General features: G+C 36.4%; 1 protein-coding gene and 1 long non-coding RNA gene across 3 annotated transcripts in view; one reads left to right on the top strand and one right to left on the bottom strand.

Annotated features, from left to right (window-relative positions):
* Positions 1 to 21,920, bottom strand: part of LOC131418988 (uncharacterized) — a 36,860-nt gene extending 14,940 nt beyond the window's left edge. For both annotated transcript variants that reach the window (XR_009223122.1, XR_009223123.1), the window contains exon 1: positions 21,450 to 21,920. This is a non-coding gene — a long non-coding RNA (uncharacterized LOC131418988). The remainder of the gene's footprint in view (positions 1 to 21,449) is intronic.
* Positions 1 to 24,846, top strand: part of CNTN6 (contactin 6) — a 293,984-nt gene that overhangs the window by 125,096 nt on the left and 144,042 nt on the right. Inside the window, exon 4 of the mRNA XM_058563553.1 lies at positions 5,739 to 5,914. Within this exon, the coding sequence (XP_058419536.1) occupies positions 5,739 to 5,914 (176 nt within the window). The remainder of the gene's footprint in view (positions 1 to 5,738; positions 5,915 to 24,846) is intronic.

The raw sequence follows: 24,846 nt of genomic DNA, 5'->3' as shown, positions 1-24,846 counted from the left end.
AAGGTAAGGAAAAGATTTGTTTCCTCAAGGTGAAAGACTCTGAAGCACAAGCTCATTTTGTACTCCTCTCCCCCCGATTTGAGGCTCCTGCCTTGGTTGCCCCGTATACAACGACTGTGAAAACATTCCCCTGATAGGAATTAATCAAGATGGAAACTTCATTTTATTAGATCGATTTTTGCGACTCCACCGCTATGTTCCATCACCCAGAAAACACTGATTTGAGAAAAATATGGTGGAGACAACCATGTCTCCCTCTAAGGAGAGACATCTCCCTCCTACATCAACCCTCTAAGGCAGAAAAAGAATTTTGATTCTGGACAAGTAAAAAAGAATTGTATTTGTTTCTCGCATATGACCTGTGGAATAATATGGAGGATGGGTTAGTAATGCTTTTGTTCTTACAAGGTTGCGATAAAGGCAAAATTTGACCCAGGCTGTAGGTGGAATGCACAAATTTAAAAATATATACATGTATATATACTATGTTTGTGTAAATAATAAGGATATTTTGTTAAGAATTGCATATATGCAGTGTGATTATAAGAATATATTCACAGACAGAACAAATATTAAAATACTATTGTAGCTTTGGGTTTTAAAAGCTTTTTTGGTTGTTTTGGTGAGGAAGATTGGCCCTGAGCTAACATCTGTTGCCAATCTTCCTCTTTTTGCTTGAGGAGGATTGTCTCTGAGCTAACATCTGTGCCAATCATCCTCTATTTTCTATGTGAGAAGCTGCCACAGTGTGGCTTGATAAGCCATGTGTAGGTCCACTCCCGGGGTCCGAACCACGAACCCTGGGCCACAGAAGTAGAATGCATGCACTTAACCACTATGCTACCAGGCCGGCCCTAAGGTATTTTTTAAAAGTCTTCATTTTTAGCAGTGAAGTTGAAGCAACACACAAAAACTAACATTTTCCTTTATTTGGTAAAATAAGCTAGTTTTGCCTGCTTTCTATATTGCATTAAAAATACCATATTTATATGTATGATTACTTTGATCTAAAAATTGTCTAGCTTAGTGGTTTCAATGACTTAAATGCACAAAACTAAAGACAACTCTCCCTTATCTTGTATTTTGTTGAGCCAACTTCAGCATCTTTTTTTTTTTTTTACAATAAAAAAGGTGAAAAGTTATGTCTTCTCATTACACATACTAAATCTTCCCTATCTTTAGGATACACAAACCAGTTAAGCCCATCTGTTAAGTGAAGATTGTTCACTTTACAAACTGGTTCACCCAATTCAGAGTTGGTTTGCTTGTTTGTTTCCTTCAATGATGAGCTATCTTACTTAATTTAATATATGGTTAAATATATAAAAATCTGATTAACACATTTTTCAAAATCACCTAATAATTTAAAGTTGTAATTTTATTTTTGAAAGCTAATTTCATTGATCATAAGAGGTGGTAGGATTTGTTAGAGAAGGGAAAGAATATATGAATCCCTATAAAATAAGAAACATTTGCCAAGTGTAAGTAAAATAAATCATCAATTAATCAATCATATACTTATATAAAAATATCTATTGGCTTGTAACAGGCATAAAGATATAAATCAGTGATTCTCATGACGGTTTGCTAATTGGTTTTGTCTATGAAGAAATACAATGAATGAAGAGAGTACAAATTCCAATGTTGTTAAAAGGCCTGTTTCTAAGATACTTGTAAATTAGGAGGCTAAAGACAGGTAATTTAGCTTCTTATTTCCAGTCCCCATAACCTGGTTTGGCTCATCTCTAATATTATAGCGTAAAATACTCATAGACAAGAGGCCTTGGAAAGAGAGTGAGAAATGAATTAAGTTTTTAATGCTTAAATGTCAGACTTGGACCCAATTTTCTTGATAATAAAGCAAAGGGCAAAGGTATTTCAGATAATGCACATTAGCAACAAAATGTGAAATTTTAGTTTTAATATGATCCTTCCTAACTTAAATTTTATTTAAAAAAACTTATAATCATATTTGTCTTAGAGTGTGTGTGTGCGCGCGTGTGTGTGTAATAGAGGGAAAATCTTTATCATTCAGATTCTAATACTATTTGAGGTTATTTGGATATAACATCTAGCCATAGAAAAGAAGTCTTGACTTAGAACAAAGAGTAATCATTTCTAGTCACAGCTCTGTCATTCCATGAGTGATCTTGGAATAATCATTTCTTTCTCCTGGCATCAATTTCCTTATACATAAAGTGAGGGTGGGCTTGATTTTAAGATGTGTTTTCTTTCTTTTAGTAAATTCCATTTACTTAATGAAGTCTCATGGGGAAAATAAGGAAAAATTTAAAGAAGAACTTTGGAAACAGTTTAAAAGCAACTGTCTAAAGTCACTTCCAGTGAAGTTGACACCTTCACAAACAGGATTTCAGTGAAAGCAAGAAGATACAGACATGTTAGGCAAGTTTGGACAAAGCTTTCCCATGGGAAGAATCACTCTTTATTCTTTTGAAGACTAGGTAACACATGAGAATTAAAGTGTAGCCAGGAAGCTTTGCAAAGGGAAGGAAAATGGGTTACCCAATGATGGTACTTAGGCAGGATTGCTTGTACCTAGCAAGTCTAGGATAATCAGATAGCAGTGCTTAGTTCCAGCTCAGAATATACATTTTATCTGGGAAAATGAAGCAACATACACATAAATTATTTCTACATAGGGTGCACTCTACCAGAAAAAGTGCTTTGAATATCATAGAAGATTTCTGACACGTCTCTTCTTGACCTGGTCACCAGAGGAGTCTCCTTTCTGTAATTTAGTCTCCTCTACCATAGTCATAGAGACATTCTTAGGTCTGGAGAAGCTCTAGGCATCTTTGAGTAAAAATCATAACAGTAGCCACTCTGCCCTTCTATTCTTTTCACCCATTTCCTCACTTGATCTTCTTAACAACCTCATGCAATAAAGCATGATATATATGTTATTGGGCAAATTTTATAATTGATAGATATGACTTCTGGAGAATTTGGATGACTTGTTCAATGATACACAGCAAGGAAACGTCAAAGCCAGCCCTAGAACTCTTTCCATAGCGCCAGTGGCATCAGATGTAGTGCACATTACAATCACTCAGAGAGACTGCCAAAAATTTAGATTTTGGAGTTCTTCAGAGATCTAGGAATGGGCCCAGAAATAGGCACTTTTAACAAGCACTCCATGTAATTCAAAAGCGAGGCCCAGTTTTGAAAAACACTGACAGACACACACACATACACACACAGAGAGAAACACACACACACAGACAACACACACACACACACACACATGCAAACATAGCCCCCAGCCATTGTAGTCTTGACACAGGGCTTAACTACTTAATACTGAAGGATATTCCCCAGCAAAAGGTCAAGATTTTAGATCAAATCCATTATGTTTCCTGGAATTAGTATGATATTAATGCAGATGATTAAAGTACTCATTTAAAGTATATTTCCTAGTTTGCATCATAAGAAAATTCTCCTGGGTATGCAATCCTATCAGTAATGTGTGTATGACAATCACTTGAATTCATTAATACTATTTCTCCATTGATTTAAACATATTAATTAGGACAAAGCCCACACCAGGAGTTGAACCCCTGATCTATATGCACAGTTTAATAATCATTGTACCATAGTGATTAGAATGATTATGGGGATACTGTGAAAAATTCATCTGCTGCAGCTAAGCCAACAACTTTGAATTTGTGTTGAAAAACAATTACTGAGCTTAATTAGGAGCATGTAATGATGACAGCAGTTATTTCAGTGATTGATTCCAAAATTAAAGAGAGCTGGCAAACTAAGTATGGTATATCCTTTGCTTTGAAAACGAAAGGGAACATGGAGGTCTGAAGATCATGCCCTGTAAGCAAATTACGAAAGGCAGTATTATGGCTGCTGGCAAAGAGAATATTGGAGTCTTGAGATAGGCCTAAAGAAGGAAAAATTTTTCTGCATTTTCTTCTCCTGATATTGAGAATAAGAAACTGTACAAATTTCTCTAGAAAAAAAATTTGGCAGAAAGTTCAGGCAAACGAAATGTACTATTTTTGACTGTTGTCTTTCAACTTCCTTTTATTAAAAAGACATTGAGGTGCACAAGAATTTGCTAAATAATTTTAAAGTGACAGAGTTGGTTCACAACCTCTAAGTGGTTTTTATTTGGTCAATCACCTCTCGTCTTTAATAGTGTAGAGTATTACCTAAGTTCATCTTCTTTTCTACTGTGGTAGATGTTTGCCAGACTCTGTCCATGGAATGTTTCAAGATGCTCCTAAAAAAGTCAATGACGTTCGGAAAAATTCTGTAAAATGTCATTCCTTTCTAACAATTAGCCAACACCACCAAAATATTTTTAATATAATCTTAGTATGAAGGTAAGAATCATAGCAAAACTGGCATAGACTCTAAATAACATGGTTTGGAAATTGGCTGTATTCCATAGGAAGAACCCTTTCACTTGTTTTTCTAAATGACTGATTGTCTTAATTCAGTCTATTAAATGTTTTTTTAAACAGTTTATATGACTACACACAGCTTGTGCCCTAGGAATGTGTCTCATTAAATATGCAATATTCATACTTCAAAATGTCTGGGTATTTCAATGAAAGCTTGGGTGCAAGGTGGAGGAAGTGAGTCCAGTTAGAAGTAATTACTGGATATTCTTAAAATGAATAAAGTTTCTAAAACATCTTATGGTTCTTTGAAAATAAACATAATTGTAAGTCAATTCTGCTACTTAATTCATGTACTAAAGGATTGTGGACTAATAGGTAAGCCAAGAGACTTTTTGCTGCCTAAAATAAAAACCTCTCAAACTGCATTTATTTCGTTCAAGTATAATTTTAGTTTGGCATTTCCTTTTTTTTTTTTGTGAGGAATATCAGCCCTGAGCTAACATCCATGCTAATCCTCCTCTTTTTGCTGAGGAAGACTGGCTCTGAGCTAACATCTATTGCCAACCCTCCTCCTTTTTTTTCTCCAAGGCCCCAGTAGATAGCTGTATGTCATAGTTGCACATCCTTCTAGTTGCTATATGTGGGACGCGGCCACAGCATGGCCGGAGAAGCTGTGCGTCGGTGCGCGCCCGGGATCCGAACCCAGGCCGCCAGCAGCGGAGCGCGCGCGCTTAACTGCTAAGCCACGGGGCTGGCCCTAGTTTGGCATTTCTAAGTATCATTGAAATAGTTTCACTGTGATTAATTTTCCAAGTAAGAGACTAACAGAGACAATCATGTTCTAAAGTAGTCAGGTTATTATTGTTTTGTTATCAGCCTCCAATTGGCATTGTAAAATCTTTCCTGGTGTTCTTTGTGGCATTTGTAGTATACCCTTCTTGGATTTCCATCTCTAAATCATTTTTGACATTCAATTTTGTGGCATCAGTTATGGGTGCTCAGGTATGGTATATGTTATTCGAAAAGCTGCTAAAAGAAAAGGATGGCCAGTATTATTGACTAAATGTCTAATTTATATTTCTCATGTCAAGAGTTCTGTTGCCTCTTTGTACACATTTGGCCAAATGTTTGTAATTCGTAAAGAATGGAAGATCTTTCAAATAACCTAGTTATTGATATCACTGAGCTCATGAAGGCAGTTGTCTTTGATGAAACTGGTAGGATTGTGTCCACATGTAATCATGTTTTTGTTTTTGTTTTCTTTAAATGCTCGCAGGAATTACAACTGCATGCTGTTTAAGACGAACAGTGGTCAAGTCTACATATTATAAGCATAATTTGATTTTTTTTCCCTTGAAGGTGGAAGCAAAACGGCACAGATATTGATTTTACCATGAGTTATCACTACAGGTTGGATGGAGGCAGTCTGGCAATCAGTAGCCCCCACACAGATCAAGATATTGGCACGTACCAGTGCCTGGCCACCAACCCTCTGGGGACAATTCTGAGTCGGAAGGCGAAGCTCCAATTTGCATGTGAGTTTGTGGGAAAAATCTATAATCTCTGTGTTTCTGAAAATATAATATTCTTACTATATTTATATTAGAAAAAAATCAAGCTTTGCCAATCATCTGCTCTTTGAAAGCAAATATGACTTTATAGAGGCAAAAAGTTTTAACTGTGTGCATTTTGTGAATCCAGACTCCTGAGGATTGTTGAAATATGTTTCAAACAAAGAAGAAAATATCATTGTTGTTATATTTTGTGAATTATATTTAGAAACATCTCTAAAAATTCCAGATGTAAATATTAAGATAAAGATATATAATACACTATTATTTTTCTTTTTCTTTTGTGTTGGATGTTAGTGTGCAGAGCACAGGAAGAAAAAGTTGAGGTCAGAGATGTCTTTTGGGGGCAGTGGGTATTCTCCCAGGAAAAGTGATCATATACCCACAGTTTAATGTAGGTGGAAATAAAATGGTTGCCAAAGGCAGACTTTATATTAACTGTAACAATGTCCAGCTGCGTCACATAAATGTCATCCAAGTAATTACCTTGGTGACATTTGGGAACATTAGCAGATGAACAATAGACATACTGCCTCTTATATCCTTTATATATAGTGTTTCCAGGGACTGAAATGTTTCGTGTTGGATCAAGGAAAAGCCTTGTTTGAAAGTAATTATATCTGCTGATGTGGATGAAGTGGGAGGCTTGCATTTCTCTCTTTGGTTCCCCACCACCTCACTCCACCCCATCCCTGCCTACCGCAGAGGATATATCAGGGCACCAAACAGTTAGCAGCCACTCCTTCAGGTGCTCATAGAAAGGTCTATGCTGTCTGTTACTTTGAAAAAGTAATTGTTTTGAAATTTTATTAATAAAATATATGTCCAAAGCCCACCTTGTGGAACTACTTAGTCATCAGTAGGTATGTGAATTAATAACTGGGTCTGTTTCTCATTGCAATTCTTATTTTCCAAAGATTTCTTACTTCACACACAGTCCCCCTTATGTTGACCATTTTGGGGATGGCTTTGTTTCTGAATATATATATATGTGTATGTGTATGCATGTGGTCATATATATACAGGCAAGCATTATATATATATGTATATATACACACACACACACATATGTATGTGGTCATATATATACAAACATACACACATGCATGCACATGCACACAGACATATATACACACACACATTGCTAAGTGTATCTGAATGTATTTATATCTGTGGAAGTAGAAAGATAATGCAAAAATTTATGGAGCTAAATGGAATATGTACAAAGTCTGGTGGCTATTTTGAAACTTAGGGTAAAGATGATGACAGTACTCGATTTCTGCATTTCAGCTAAGATCATCACTTGGAAAAATAATAGGGAGCAAAATACTGATGAGAAACTTATTTTACAGATAAGCAATTGCTCCACCTCCTTTGAATGATTCTTCCAAAATAATTATTTATTTCTCCTGTTTGAATAGGAGATGACCCTAGATGATACACATGATTTGTATCAGATTCCATAAGGGTAAATTTGATTTTCTGGTAAAGGAAAACCCATACAGTACATTTATTTGCTATACCCTTGAGTTTCTCTAGGGCTACGGACTCTATCCATTTTTGAAAACAACTGAATACCTATGCCTAAAGGTAACGCGCTATGCTTTAAATAGCCATATATTTCCCACTCTTCTTTGTCCCCCTTTTTTAAAGAAAATATTTTTTAAATTCCCTACATTACTATTTCTTACCCTTTTTCTGCTTTAAAAATATATGTAACTAAAAGCTTCCCTAAGTTAAAATATATTTTGTCTTTGCTAGAAAAGAGGAAAGATTTTAATTAAGAATGGGAGAAATCAATTCTTATGTCCTTGCTGACTTTCCTTTCTCTCCATAAAATTTTCCTTTTGGGGTTGAAGGTGTGTGACTGTTGATCCCTAAAAGCATTTCTATTACTATTCATGCATAAAGTAGAATGGCCTACATCCATTAATTGATCGTTATTCTACAAACTTAAAGGATATTAGGTTTCAATTCTGAAATTTGAAAAAACAAAAACAAGAACCACACCATTCTGCTTCTTCTGCCCAGTATGTATGGTAGTGCCAGGCCTAAAAAGTTTCCTGTTGAGTCCAGGAAGAGATTTGCTTTAGTGTAATTATCTCTGCTGACTTAAATCAACCCTAAACATAACTAGCACATTTTGATTACCTATAAATTATCTCTCTTCATTTCCTGCATCTCATAAGTATCTTTCTGACCTCACTTAAGTCGATTGTTCATTCCGAGTAGTAAAGAACTTCTTTAAAAAAGTGAGAAGACCAGGTCTAGCTTTGCCACCCCACTCTCAGGGGTTTACTTTTGTACAAATGTGCACAAGGATCTTAAGGATGAATCAAGAAAGTATTGGTGACTTACAGCCCGGAAGCCTCCATTTACAAATCCTTTTTCTAATCTCGTTTAAGGAATATAGAATGTTAATTTTGCAAGATAAATGTTCTGAAATCTCATCCAAAGAAATCACATGTGTATCCACACACAAATCTATGTATAATTTCGAAAATAAGGTTACTCTTCCTTAAAAAAAAAAAAAAAGAGAAAAAGAGAAAAAGAGAGAAAATGATAGAAGGGAAATATCTAATTAAGAATAAGTTTTCCTATGAAAATATACTCATCACTAATCATTATGGAAATGTAAATCAAAACCACAATGAGATACTGCTTCACACCCATTAGGATGGCTTTTAATAAAAAAGAAAGAAAGAAAGAAAATAACAAATGTTGGCAAAGATGTGGAAAAATTGGAACTCTTGGACATTGCTGGTAGGAATGTAAAATAGTACAGCCACTTTAAAAGACAGTATGGCAGCTCTTCAAAAAATTAAACGTAAAATTACCACACGACATAGCAATTCCACTTCTAGCTATATACCCCCAAAGAATTTAAGGCAGAGACTAGAACAAATATTTATGTCCTCATATTCATAGCAGCATTACTCACAATAGCTAAAAGGTGGAAAAAACCTAAATGTCAATTAACAAACAGATAAACAAAATGCAGCATATACATACAATAGAATATTACTCAAGTTTAAGAAGGAATAAAATTCTGATATGTTCAACAACATGTACAAATTTTGAAAACATTCTGCTAAGTGAAATAAGCCAGACACAAAAGGACAAATATTGTATGATTCCAATGATATGAGGTAACTAGAATAGGCAGATTCATAGAGACAGAAAGTAGAACAGTGACTTTCAGGGACTGGGTCGGGGGAAGAATGGGAAGTTAGTGTTTAACTGACACAGGGTTTCAGTTTGGGATGATGAAAAAGTTCTGGAGATGGTTGGTAGTGATGATTACACAATGTAAATGTATTTAATGCCAGTGAATTACACACTTAAAAATGAGTAAAATGGTAAATTTTGTGTTATATGTATTTTACCGTAATTTTAAAAAAGTAGTATCATCAGAATTCAGTGGAATAAGGTAATCATTTCAGTTGGATTTTTTTATCCATCATAATTCTTAAAAAATAAAAAAGATGAAGAAGAATAAGTTTTCCTTATTAAGTATCTGTTTGGTTCTTTGTATAGAAACAGTAGAATTTGAATGCTAGTGTCCAAAGAAATGAGAAGTTCCTAAAGTGCAAGACCTGTATCTTCAACTTAATTTGAATTCCTCACCACTGCTTTCAGAAATTCCCAACAATGCCCATTTTGGTAGAAAAAAGGCTCTGGGTAGGTGGGATAACAATTGTGGCTAAATGTTAAGATTTTTTGATACAGACAGATCTGAGTTCCAATTCTATCTCTGTTAAACATACAGTGGTATGAAATCAGGCCACCTCTTAACAACATTAAGCCTCTGTTATGAAATTGATACAATGAGAATTACAGCAGTGTGCCCATCTCCAGCTGTTAATGCCCACAGCTGCCCCTGTTCTGCAATTCCTGCTCAGAGTTCCCCATGGAATCAGGCTGGAGCTAGAGAACAGCTGGAGACCTCCTCTTGCTTAGCTCCTTCCTTCCTCTGCTCTGTCCTGTTTCCCTCCCTCCCTTTCTCCTGGGAGTGCTCCCTCAGTAAATTATATGCACTTGAATCTCTGCCCTAGACTCTGCTTCTAAGGAACCCAAAGTAAGATGGACACTAAACATCTAATATAAAATATTTGATCTACTTATTGGTAGAAAAATTAGGTCCAGAAGCCCTGCCCATATTTATTTCCGTAGGTAGAAACAAAGCTATACATCAAAATAAAATTGTGTCAACAAGTCTGCTTCCTACCGGTTGGCAGTCAATTGTGTAGTGTCACTAACCTTCAGAACAAATGGACTGTGAATAGCCTTTTAGAACCTCACCTGTCCATGGGAGAGACTCTGTAGGCACATACCTCTAGATAATTGATGGCTTTTGTTTGTAACTTTTATCCTGATGTTCAGCAATTCAAAAGCACCCTTGGAGTTTATTTTAGGCTCAGTCTGTAACATCCTGAATCATCTCACCTGAATCATCTCACCATGAAACCATTCTGAAATGTGGCCCATGTATAAAAAACCACCTATTATGAAATGTACTCCTAAATCAAATCTGTCGTTAACCAGCTCTGCTACCCAGACAAGTCATTCACCTCTGTGGACTTATTAAAGTTGTGTTTTGAATATTAGATTACAAAAGTTCCTTTCAGCTCTTCTGCATAAGATTCTGTCATTCCAAATACTCAGGCAGATTTTAATTTAAGCTCTCCTTTCTTCCCCCACCCAACCTCAACCCTAAAGCAAATTCAGCCGATGTCTAGACACCAAAAGCTCCTGTTATCACCCTGACGTTCTTGAATGATAAAACCAGTTTGACTTTTTACAGGCTACACTTGTAGCTGCTTTGAATTTCTTTTATTTCTCAAGGACTTTGGTGGTAAAGGTTGAATGTAGACGTCTTCCTTTCATATGTATGTTAATGAATTACTCTGTACTTGTGTGAGAGAACATTGCATCTGTCATTACTGTTTAAAATGTCATCCTTGAGAAAAAAAGATAGGTGTTTTGAAAGAAATCTATGATTTCACCAAGTTGGTTTTTTTTTTGTTTTTTTATTCTTACAATATACTACTCTACCAATGAATAGAGAAACATTTGGGATAAAAGTTACTCATGAATAAGACTTTTTGATTCTGCACTATTTAATATTTAGTCACAGATATCATTTCAAATAAGTTTATTCCATTGTTGCAGAGGGAAAGGCAGCTAGATTGGAGCCTCCTAACTGACTATTCATTTATTCATCCAACAAGTAACCAGAAAACACCTTATTTATATGCATCAAGCACTGCACTAGGGCCTAAAGATTAAAAGATAGATAAGAAACAGCTACTCCCTGTCTTCACAGGGCAGACAGGTGGAATCTTAAGTGCAATGAAAAAAAAATGAAAGAAATTGCTAACACTTACATAATACATATAGTATAGCAGGCATTGTTTTACGCTCTTTATGTAAATTAACCCCTACGAGGTCACCATGAATCCCATTTTCAGATGAGCAGATTGAAGCATAGGAGAATTAACTAATCCGCCCCAAACACACAAATAGTAAGTGGCAGAGTCAGTATTCAAACCCAGGCAGTCGGAATGTAGAGTCCATGCTCCCATCGCCCACTGCACTTCCCCAAAAAAAGCATCAGGTGAAGTGAGAGAAGTAGATTTAATCTATAGGGGAGCCCAGAGTAGGAAGTAGTAAAATTTGCCTGGGTTGGAGAAAGGGCAATGGAAGTCTCCCAAAGGCCGTGGGGCTTGAATTGAGCCTTGAAATATTAGCGTTCCAGACATAGAAAGCGGGTAGAGAAGAACATTCAGATGGGAAGGAGAGCAAGAGGAAATGCAAATGTGTGAACAAGCCTCAAGTCTCGGAGAAAATGCGAGGAGATTGGCAAATGACCAGGCGTGATAACTGGAATACAGAAGGCCATGATTAAGAAATGGCTGGTTTTCTAGGGTGAGGCTGAAAAATAATTTGAGCCAGGTATATCCAAATTTTGGAGGCCTTTTATTTCCAAGCTTAATTTATAAACAATGGAATAATTGAGTGATATTATGAGATGCCAAAGAAACACCCACAAATCCATCATCGCATGATGCTTTTCAGCAGAGGCACCAGAAGTGAACTGCCTGTATTTGAAGAATATTCCGCACTCAACATGACATTGTGCACAAGTGTTAACTCGTAAGTAAAATGGAGTGTCAATATCATCCATTTCATATAGGGTTGGTATGATGACAGATGCTTATTACATGTAGAGCTGTGGGTAAGCGCAACTGATAGACTGGTGTGAGTTGCTGATGGAGAGCTTGGCAGAGGTCTGGCCATGCAGCTATTAATAGGCCAAGTTTGAGACCAGTATTTATCCTAAGAGAGTGGAAATATTTTGAATGATGTTAAGGATTTTGAAGTGGTTTATAAAATGTAGTTTGAAAATGCCACCTACTTTTCACTAAAAATATCAGTATGGTACATTAATGATATTACTAATACTATTAAAACCACAGCACACATATTTCAGGGTGCTCCAAACCTCAGTTCTCACGCTTGTAAGATGGGATTAAAGAATTCTTGATCTACATCACAGAGTTGATTTTAGATGGCTCAAGGTTAAAATGTAATAATAATTCATTTTAAAGGGCTATAAACATGTAGGCATTTACAATCATTGTAATTTTTTTCCAGAGGAATGCCAAGAGTTTTAGACCTGCAATGTCATTCATCTCTATTTCTGTAAGCTGTTTTAAAGATGTTTTACAGATGGAGAAATTCAAGGTGGGGCAACTATGTCACTTGCCCAAGGTCATTCAACCTACAACAGACCCAGAATTTCTCACATCTCCATCTCAAAATAATTTTTAAATATATATTTATTTGTAGATAGAGGAGGTAAAACAGAATCCACACGACTCCAAAACCACAGAGCACAACAGAAAAGGTCTCCAGGTAAAAGTCATAACATAAAGGTCTCTGACTCTTTAGAGGATTTCTAAGATATTTGTGTATTTGAAGGTGATGTCTATTTTTATTTCTGTCTCTTGCCCAAGGTCTGTACAAGCAGGAAAAACAAAACAAATCACATTTAGAAATAAATTTCAAAATCTTCTTGGGCACTGATCAGTTCAGAATGTCTTTAAAACTTTCTCATATATAAAAAAATGCAAAAATAGTTATACATGATCCTGATGATATGGTGATAAAGTGCATTTATATCTGAAAAAGAAATTAAGATCCAGGAGAAGGAGTTTTAAAAATAACACTTAAAAATGCATTTGGAAGTTGTGAAGTCTCTGATATTTGTGAAGTGTGTGTTAAGTAGGTAATGCATATCTAATTATAAATGAAAATGCTAGATGGCTTTTAACCTTTTTTTGTACATCAGAAAAGAAGTAGCTAAACACAGTAGGCAAAGAAATATTTTTTCTTTAATTTCTTAGATAAAAGAAAGTTGATATATTAGCACTGGGTTTTCATGATTATTTTGTAGATAGCACTAAATAACGCTCCAATGGATTTAATATTCTGAATTTGTCTTCAGGTAATAATAACATAACCGCCAATTGGTATCATCTCAAGGAGAAAACTTTGTCTTTGCTTTTAAAAATAATTCACATCTTAAACAAATGGACCTTGAGCAGTTGCATGGTAGAATTGCAACAAGCCACTATTATATTTATTTTTAAAATCAACAGGAAAGGAGACTATTCAATGTTTTAGCCTCATTTTTCCTTCATCATCACTGCTGGATATCTATTTATGTATCTCATCAGAAATGGTGCTTTTCAAAATTCAGGCCTTCTCCCACCTCCCACCGCTACTTATATTCCGCAGGACCTTGTCTTTTGGGTCTATTTGAATAAAATTGTACATTCAAGCTGCATGAGCTAAGAGGCAGGGTGGGAGAGGAAAGAGTTAGAAAGTAAGGTACTCATCCTATCCAAACTGAAAGTTTCTGATTTGTAAAACTGAGAGTGAAATCCAAAGGTGAAAGGCTTGTTTATTACTCTCACGCTATTTGACAAATGGTTTTGAGGAAGTTATATACCGTAGAGATTTTGCTGTTGAGATTTATAAAACTGGTTGGAAATTACAGCAAAATTGTTGTTTGCACTAAAGAATCAGATGAAATATTTTCTGGGATTTATTATTAATATATAGCTAATGTTACCTAACTGACAAATTAGAATCAAGTGTCTAAAAAGCAAATACAAATAATAAAGAGGTTTTGGTGGCAACCTCTGGAAATATTCATCATGTTTTAAGGTATTAATTTATATACTATCTTTTCCAAGAAGTATAAGTGATACAGAAAATTACAAAGTACTTAAATAGCTCAATGAATCATTACTAGAAATAGTAATAGAACATTGCCAACACCCCAGAAGGCCCTCCCTTTGGATCTCCTTAAGGCTACTACTGTCTTCCTTCTCTCCACTATCTTGACTTGTAAATTTAGAATTAAATATTGCCTTTTTGAACTTTATATAAATAAAACCATATGATATATATTCCTTTGAGTCTGGATTTTAGCCAACAGTATTTGTGAGATTCATCCATGCTGTCATAGGTAATCGTAGTTCATTCATTCCCACTGCTTTATAATATTTTATTGCATGGATTATTACAATTTGTGTATAACTTCTGCTATTAATAGAAATGTAGATTGTTTCTAGAGGCAAAAGTGAATAATTATTTATGAATATTCTTTAAATATCTTTAGGTACACTCGTGCATACATTTCTCTGTTGGATATACCGTAGAATAGAATTACAAGGCATTTGGGTATGCATATTTACAACTTTAAAAGATAATACCAACTGTTGTCCATAGTGATTTTATTAATTTTTCTTCTTCTCAGCAATGTTTCCTTGACACACTTGCTATTGTCAGTCTTTTTTAAATTTTAACATTTTGGGAGGATATGTAAGGATATCTCATTTTGGTTTAATTTATGTTTCCTGATAACTAATGAAACTGAGTACCTTTACATATGTGTGTTGGCTACTTGTAAATCCCTCCCCCCTTTTCAAAAAAATTAAATTATTTTCCATTTTTCTATTCATTGTCTTTCTTTTTCTTAGTGATTGATTCTAGATATCAGCATTTTGCTGCTTTTACGTAGGGAAACAGCTTTTCCTATTGTGTGGCTTGCTTTTGTTCTCTCTCTCTCTTTTTTTTTTTTGGTGAGGATGATCAGCCCTGAGCTAACATCCACGCTAATCTTCCTCTTTTTTTTTTTTTTTTTGCTGAGGAAGACCGGTTCTGAGCTAACATCTATTGCCAATCTTCTTCCTTTTTTTTTTTCCTCCCCCAAAGCCCTAGTAGATAGTTGTATGTCATAGTTGCACATCCTTCTAGTTGCTGTATGTGGGACACGGCCTCAGCATGGCCAGAAAAGTGGTGCATCAGTGTGTGCCTGGGATCCAAACCTGGGTCGCCAGTAGAGGAGCGCACGCACTTAACCACTAAGCCACGGGGCCGGCCCTGCTTTTGTACTCTTAACCATGTCTTTTGATACACAAAAAAGTTTTTAATTTAATGTGGTCCAATTTATCATTCTTTTTTTCTATATGTGATGATGCTTTCTGTAAAAAGTTTAAGAAATGTCTCCCTGCCCTGATATCATGAAGATATTTTCCTATATTATCTTCTATCTTCTATAGTTTATTGTTTTGTCCTTCGTATTTAAAATTGGAATCCACCTGGAATTTATTTATTTATTTATTTGCATAGTGTAAGGTAGGTTTAATATACATTTTTTTCTTACAAGAATCCAGCTGAGCCAGCAAGTATATTAAAAATGCAGTCCTTTCTTTCCTGTTCTCTAGTGCCATCTCTGAAGGAAATCAAGTATGCATACCTGCTGCTTGGGACTGCTTCTAGGCTCTCTATTTTCTCTTCCATTGGTATATATGTCTATCCTTGCGCAAATGCCACACTCTATTAATCATTGCAGTCTTACACCAAGTCTAGATATCTGGTAGTTATTAAAATAGATGATATGGATAAAGAAAAAATGAGGCTCAAATTGTAAGCTAAACTCAAGGAGAATGAAACCCAAAGAGAATAAAAAAGGAATAAAAATTCGTGCCATAAGATCTTATCCCATTACTAAAGTTGAGCTTTCTAGTGGCCAAGGCAAAGAGGGATAAAAACATCCCAATTGTTCCTGTAAGTGTAATTACTCTGATTCAAGAACCTGAGAAAAGTTTCTCCTGTTAATCCTCATCAAGAGCCAAGTGGGTGATCAGTGGGTGACATTCCCCTCACAAATATGCTAATCTACTTTCAACACTGGGTTTCCTATATCATCACTCAAAAATAATAGTTACCATTTATTAGGTATTTCTTAAGCCTTTTACATAACATTTCTTTCTTTTTTTTTTTTTGTGAGGAAGATCAGCCCTGAGCTAACATCTGCCAATCCTCCTCTTTTTTTTTGCTGAGGAAGACTGGCCCTGGGCTAACATCCATGCCCATCTTCCTCTACTTTATATGGGACGTCGCCACAGCATGGCTTGACAAGCGGTGCGTCGGTGTGCGCCCAGGATCCGAACTGGTGAGCCCCGGGCCACCACAGTGGAGCGTGCGCACTTAACCGCTTGCACCACAGGGCTGGCCCCTATATAACATTTCTTAAGAGGCTTCCCAAACTATGTGTCCAGTTTACTACCACTGTAGCCAATGTCGCTGTCTCTATTTGTGAATCTCACCCATCTCTGACCTCTGGCTGTAGCTTTTATATCAATAGGTCTTCTGAAACACAGGCAATAGAAGTGAGTTGCTAAATTCTTTAAACTTCAAGTGAATCCAATGATTGCTTTGTTCAGATAGTATGTGGCTTTCCGTGGTGGACGGCTCACAAAATATAGCTCACTCTAGAGCTCCTGCCTCCTCTTTTGGAAAACTAGCTTAGAATATTTCCTTTGAACATTCTTCTGTGTGCTTTTATGAAGCTGACTCCTTTTCTCTACTTCCAAGATAGATCTTTGGGGAGAAAGTTGCTTTGGTTCCTGAATCTGTGTTGTTGCATTTATGTCATCTCCTTCTCCATTTTTGTAGTAGTGAGAGAATAATGGGAATTTACAGAAATAAAGCACTTCAAGTTTTGTGATACTGAATACATCCTCTGTGATGGATGCTTTAGACAAATGTTCCTAAAGGGAAGTACCAACCTTCACAACAGTTCTTTCTAGGTAAAAGGGATAATCTAGTTTAATCCTCAAAACTACCATGCAAAATAGAAGCTACTATTATTATCCCAATTTTATAGATGAGGAAAATTATGTTCAGAGAAGTGACGTAATGTGCACAGGGACATTAGAAAATAGCGAAGCTGGGATTTGATGCCAGACATTCTGATGTTTTAACCCATTTCCTTAATCATTCAGCTTGTGCTTGTCAAATTTTAATGTGCATATGAATCACTTGGAGATCTTATTAAATGCAAATTCTGATTTAGTAGGTCTAAAATGGGGCCTAATAGTCTACATTTCTAGCAAGCTTCCAGGTGACACTGATGTTTCCAACCTAGGTACCAGATTGAGTAGCAAACATAGTCTCAAAATAAGACTTAGGCTAGTGCCTAAAGGCAATCCGATGGCAGTATTACTGTAGATGTCAACCCAAGGTGATACAAGGAGACAGCTCTGTTATACCACTTAAATCCAGGGGAAAAGCAAATGGTAATCTGTATATCCAGACTCAAAGATGGCCATTCAACATATCTATTTACACATTCAAATCCCATATTTATTGAGCACCTACTATGTGCAAAACACATGTGTAGGCAGTGAGCAAAATGAAGTCTATTTTCTGTATTTGTGCATCTGTTCAAATACAACTACAGGCTCACTTAAAAAAAAACCAACAACAAATATATTAATGCCATGGAATAAAGAACAAGGGAAAAATATGCTTGCACATTAACCATAGCAATAGGGTTTTGAACTGTAATCCCCTGCCAGAAATACCATCCTCCTAGGCAATATTTCTACTCATGACTTCAGAAAATGCAAATGAGGAAGAGTCTAGATCTACAGACATGATTTAATAAGTAAATTGCAGGGTGTTTTCCCCCCTTTTTGAGAATTGTGCAGTTGAGAAAACTAGTTTTACATACATATTAATGAGTTGTTTTGCATAAATCAATTCTACTTTTGTGAATGGAGATTATATAATCCTCATTTAATTCTCCCAGAAATCCCATCCATCAGAGTTACTAGAGTTCTTCTTACTAGGATTCTATCCCTTGAGCGCAAAGAATTTATTTTAATTATTTCATCAGTTTTAGCAAAAGTAATCAAATGTAAACAACCGTGCTAGAGGGCCGTGCCCCCTTCCAGCTGCCTCTCAGCTTTCTGGAAGTCTCTCTCTGTTTTTGTCTTTTTACTGTTCTCAGTATTCATTTAGAAAGTAATCCTCATGTTTTCATTTAGAAAGTTATGAAATCTGACTGAGTCAAACATCAGGATTTTTGACTAAGGGCTCTGACTATTGTCATTAATGTAAATATTAATATTAACAAAAGCTAATATGTATCCACTAAGCCACACACTGGGCAAGGCAGTTCCTGGGCTCACTTAAATTCCCACAGCGAGTGAGTGGCAGAGACAGGATTTTAAAACTGGCTCAGACTAACAACAGAAGTCAGGCTCTGGACACAACATTGACCTTTCAAAGCATCCCCACTGGCAGATGTCCTAAAGAAGCCTCTCACTCCTGCCTGTGGTCCCAGTTATCTCACCTCCATCCTCCACCTCTCTTTCTGCAATTAATAGGAGGAAGTGTCAAAGTTTGTGATGCTCTGGATAAAACTGTTCCTCCTCCTCAGCTCCATATTCTCATAGCAGAAGTGGAAAGTGTGTTTTGGCAAGACCCCCCACAAGCACACACCCAAACATACATCCTTGCTACCATATTTATCTTGACATCATCATCACTGACATATTAGGTGTACATAAGGCATCGTAGTAAGCCTAGAGTTCCTAGATCACCCCTCATTGCCCAAACCCTCATCTATACATAGCTCTGCATGTCCCCATTTCTGAACCCATTTCCCAACCCTCCTCAACAGCTGAAATTCTTCCCTGGACCTTCTGAAACCAAAGGTCAATCATCAGCCAAATCCTTACACCCTTAACCTCTCCTCTGAGCTTTGTCCTCACTGTGTTGGTTCAACTGAAATTTGGCTTTAATCTGACAATGCTGCTTTTCTTGTAACCCCCTCAACTGGTGACTGTTTTCTCCCACACCCTCTTACTATTCGATCTTTGAGTAGGGGTAGAGTTTTCCTTTTTCTTCAATGCCACTTCTAGATAATCCTTTCTCCTACATATCTAGTGCCCTGGTCGCTACGATCATGTCATTAGACTATGCTACCCGTGATGTAGTCATGTTTTCACTTTAGATCACCTTCATCCTTCCTTGAAGACTTTACCTCCTAGTTCACTGTTACTCTCTCTATAATACTCTTGTCATATTCTTAGCAATTTCAGCTTTCACTAAATTCAGCATTCAGTATTCAATAACCTGATTTCTTAGTTCCTTGATTTCTTTTCTTCCATTGACATTGTTTAATCACTCCACTTTAGCCAATAGCCACCCTGCCAAGGTGACTCCAAATCTTGTCAATATTTGACATGTCAAGCTTCACTCCTATCTGATATTCAACCTCCGCAACTCTGGAACACGACTTCTGAACTGTCTAGCTCACTGCCTCTAGTCCATGGACTCCAGCCGTACTTGACTCACTGGGTCCTATAATATATTAATCCTAACAACTACCTCCTGTCCCTTCTACTTCTTGTCATCATTCCCTCCTTATCCCAGACTAAATTTCCTGGTTAGCCTTTGAAACCACTTCTTTCCAGTCACCCTTGACCTACTTGCTCATTTCTCTCTTCATTTTATTCATCTGGTGAAATCCAAACCAAAATTTTCACTAGAGAAAAATCCAATTACGACACCTATCTCACTTTTAATTCATAACCACTGACATCAAGTAGCACCTTAATGCTGCCTAACATTAAGATAAGGAATGGAAGTAATTATGAAATTCAGAGATGTTACTTTGTTGCCTGGGTCTTTAATATGGGAAGGTTCTCTGTGTGTGGAGAAACATACCAGCTAGAATTTCTCTACTATAATTTTCAACTAATCCATCTCACACATGTCTCAAACAACAGTTTTGTGACCCTTTAATATATTCTGTGTTATGGATGGATTGATACTTAATCCTGGCTCAGGTTTGGTTTTGTTTTCAAATTCCACTGCTTGGTCACTGGACTGGAATGGACTTTTCCTGTACCTGCCATGTCAGGGACTTGCCAAGTAATTTTGCAATCTGACCAACTAGATGAGGTTCATTTGCTTGTGACTAGCATCATTTCTTCAAAAATGAGGCCTATCAAACAATAAAATACGCAATAAAGGCAACCTCTTTCTTTTTCCAACCCAGGTCTCATACACCACTGGGGTTCTGTTTTGCCACAAAGTCCTGAAAGTGTTGACCTTATGTTTTTGTCTTACAACCTAGATCCACTTTTTAGACATCACCAGGCTTGCCTTTCCCTTTTAAAATCTGTCACCACTCACTTTCTGTGTTGAAATTCACTTCCCCTAAGTCTGACTGTGTGCTCTCCTTCAAGGACAAACATAGAAGCATGTGTTTCTTCTTTTTGTGTGCCCTTTTCCTCATTAATAGTAATCAGTTTTTACTACAATCATAATACTTGAAGATATATAAAAATTAGAAAATGAAGAAAAGTTATTAGTAATATCACCTGAACTGGAGACAACTACTGTTAACATTAGTAGATGCTTCTAAAGGATCTCCTTTTTGTTTTTTTTCTTATACAAATCATTCATACACATACTCACACACATATATAAATTAATATTTGTTATTTGTGGACTGCGTTTTCACTTTACAAAAGTAATGTAATAACACTTTAAAGTATTTTCCCTGCTAATCATTTTAGAGAAAGAAAATAATTAACAAAAATAGTAAAACATGGAGAATAACCAAGATTTCAGAATTCTCGAAGTTTGATAGTCATGATCTTTCTTTTAAAATTCAAATCTCCTGACTAAGATGCTTGTTTTACTGCTGGGAAATAAGCTTTCGGAAACACCAAACGAAAAGTGAAAGATGGGCTAACTGCACATAAAGAGAGGGCCCTTCCTGTCAATGTGACTGGAGGAGATGGACAGATAGCAGTAAGATGCATCTCTGAGAACCTCTAAGTTCTCTTAGGCCACCCTAAATCCTGCTGACGCTCAGCCCAGGGCATGAGTGATCTTCTCAGGCCGTTTCCTTAACAAAGATCTGCTGTTGGAAAAACGTATTGCATGGATAAATTTGGGAAGTCAGAATGCTCAATTTCTGCATTTTCTCCTTCTGAACTGCTAAGATTTTGTTTAGAGATGGGTATAGAAATGGGTTCAGTGTAGATGTTCTAATCTAATTAGTCTATTTCAGTCATCCTCTTTTATTTTGTCAGTAGGCAAAATTCCTTCAACATACCTGATTACTTTTCCAGATTCTCATCATTTTTTCATCGGAGGACTTGGTTATTTCCTTTGCTTCAGCTGTCATACCATGTCTCCTTACGCAGCCCAGCATTGTGACTCCAAACCCTTTACCCTTATATTTTTGAAAGCAAGAAAAGGAATGTTTATATTTGTATTATTTATTCTCTTAACTTAGTAGTCTTGTTCTGCACAATATTGAGATCTTAATAGATGCCAAAGTAGATTTTCACTCTTTTTCTTGATATTCTCCCTACAATTATTATGTCAATAAATGGTGATATAATAGCTGCAGACTGAAAGTAAAAATCTTCTAAGGTAATTTTGTCTACTAATTCTCAATAAATTGCTTAAGCAGTCATGCATATCAATGACACCATTTTCAACTGATTTGACGTATAAAATTATCGAGTTTTACCTGGTCATCTAGTGAATTATTTTGATCTCAATCAATATATCTCTCCCCAAAACAAGCATGAGTCTATTATATTTTTTGGAGAAATAATTCATGCTTGTTGAAGACAGTTTAAAGAATATAGAAAAGTGTGAAAAAAAACACAAGACACATCATCTTTCAGAAAAAACCCACCTATGTACAAATTCACCAGATATACATCCCTCACAAAGATTTATATAAATAGGATTATTCTAAATAACTTATTTTTTTTCTTTAAAAATTTTGAATTACAAAAAGTTTCAAGCATACAGAAATGCCCAGAAAAAATATTATAGGCCTAGTGGTATTTAAATGTGTGTTAACATTTTGTTACTTTTGCATCAGATCTATTTTTAAAGACATAAAATGTTCCAGACACTGCCACTTTTCACCTCATGCCTTTTCCCTGTCTCTTTCCAGATGTAACCACTCTCCTGAAGTTGAGGGTAACATTTCCACATATGATTTTGTGTTTTTATTGCCTTTGTATTAAATTTTTATATAAATGATATCAAAGTGTAATTCCTTTTGCAACTTTTTTTTCCCACTCTACATTAGGTTTCTGAGATTTAGCCATATTTCTACATGTTGGTTTATTTCTTTCCTTTTAACTGTTGTATAGTATTTTATTGCATGAATAAAATGTAGTCTATTCCATTTCAATACAGGGATGGAAATAAACAACATTTAATCTTGTTTTTTCAGGAACAATATATTATAAAGATATTTCCATTACATACTTATGCCTTCATTCTATTTGTTTTTGTTGAGCTACTATCATGTGTCAGATACTCTATGATATGTTGAAGCTATAGTGCTTGACAAAACAACCATGTCCTCAGCCATCATGAGTCTACGTAGGTAGTAGGGAAGGGATCATGTAAGTATATACAGTACAAAAAAATCTTAATAAATAGTTGAAGAAACTCTGAGAGACTAAAATGTAGGAGTTATTTATTGGGGGCACAGGAAAGTAGGACTCAAGATGGATGAAATCTCCGATGAATGAAAATTGGAACTCATCCCATATCAGTTATCTATTGTGTTTTTTGTATCTAATGCCATAAAAAAGTTGTGAAACAAACAACAAGTAAACCCATGTGGTATATAGCAGTAAACCTTTAGCTTTGATCACAAGTCTTTGCGTTACTGGGTGGTTTTTTTCTGGTCTCATCTGTGCTCTGTTATAGATTGGTGATCAAATACAGCTTTGCTGATTTTGCTGGGCTCTCTCAGTCCAGGCTGGGCAACTGGGCTGACTCAGCTCTTCTGCACAGAGCCTCTCATGCTCCAGCAAGCTAGTCTAAGCTTTTACCATGGTGGCTGGGTGGGGTTCTAAGAGAAAGAGAGAGAGCAAAAGGGTACAAATCTATTTTATTTTTTTGTTTTTAACAGTTTTATTTTATTTATTTATTTTTTTTCATGAGGAAGATCAGCCCTAAGTTAACATCCATGCCAATCCTCCTCGTTTTGCTGAGGAAGACCGGCTCTGAGCTAACATCTATTGCCAATCCTCCTCCTTTTTTTTTTCCCCCAAAGCCCCAGTAGATAGTTGTATGTCATAGCTGCACATCCTTCTAGTTGCTGTATGTGGGACGTGGCCTCAGCATGGCCGGAGAAGTGGTGCGTCGGTGTGCGGGCAGGATCTGAACCCAGGCCGCCAGTAGCGGAGCACATGCACTTAACCGCTAAGCCACGGGGCTGGCCCCAGTACAAATCTATTTTAAAGCCTAAGTTCAGAATTGGCATGTTGTCACGTCTGCTGCGTTTTGTTTGCAAGGCCAGACCAGATTAAGCAATGGTGAAATAGACCTCACCTGAGATGGAAGGTGATTTGTAGTCACATTGCAAAGGATGTGGATCTAGTGAGAGGTGAGAAATTGGGACTTTTTGCCATCAAACTCCTATAAATGATGTGAGGATGTAGTTGAAGAACATTACATATAGAGGGAACAATATATCTAAAGGCTTAGAGGCTGAATGGAGTTAAGACATTCAAAACCTAGAAAAAAGGGGCCGGCCTGTGGTGTAGGGGTTAAGTGCGCACACTCGGCTGCTGGCGGCCTGGGTTCAGATCCCAGGCACACACTGACGCACCGCTTGTCAGGCCATGCTATGGCCGCGTCCCATGTAAAGTAGAGGCAGATGGGCACAGATGTTAGCTCAGGGCCGGTCTTCCTCAGCAAAAAGAGGAGGATTGGAGTGGATGTTGGCTCAGGGCTGATCTTCCTCACAAAAAAAAATAATAATAATAAGTAAAAAATAAAATCTAGGAGAAAGGACATTGTGGAGTTTATTGAGGAAAATACAGAATGGCGTGAGAGAAAGTTGGAGAGGTTGGCGGGAGCCAGTCATGCTGGCCTGTTGCCCCCTTTCTGGATTTTGAATTGTATTTCAGCAACAATAGGATCCCCTACAATTTTAAGAAATAGATTACATGATCTCATTTTTAATTGATTGCATGATCTAATTTAATCGATTACATGGTTTAATAGATTATATAATCTAATTTTAAACTGAATTTCTTTGGCTAATATGTATGTTAGTGTATTAAAGATTGCAATTGTGTAAGTAGTGAAACAGTTTGGGAGGCTATGCAGTCATCCAGATCTTAGGTGATGAAAACATGAGTGAGCAGGTAGCAACGGAGAATGAGAAAAGTAGAGATATTGTTGAGGCATTTTAGATGTTAGTCAACAGCATTTGCTGCTAGAGGGGATGCAGCTTTTGAGGGAGAGGATGGTATCCAAGATGGTCAAATGAGTAGTTGATGTTTATCATTTACTTTGATGAGGAAGACTTGAAGAACTACTTTGAGGAAGGATTTAAGAGTTCCTTCTCAGAGATGTCAGTTATGAGGGTCTGTACTGCTGAAGGAAGATCTGGGCTAATCATATGAATTTGAGAAGGAGAATGGTCTGCATATAAATGTTGCTTGAAGCCATGGAAGTAGTGG

Source organism: Diceros bicornis, chromosome 2 (genome assembly GCF_020826845.1).
Source record: "Diceros bicornis minor isolate mBicDic1 chromosome 2, mDicBic1.mat.cur, whole genome shotgun sequence".
Lineage (NCBI taxonomy): Eukaryota > Metazoa > Chordata > Mammalia > Perissodactyla > Rhinocerotidae > Diceros > Diceros bicornis.
Note: the sequence above shows the minus strand (reverse complement) of the source record. Positions and strands in the feature narration are given on the sequence as shown.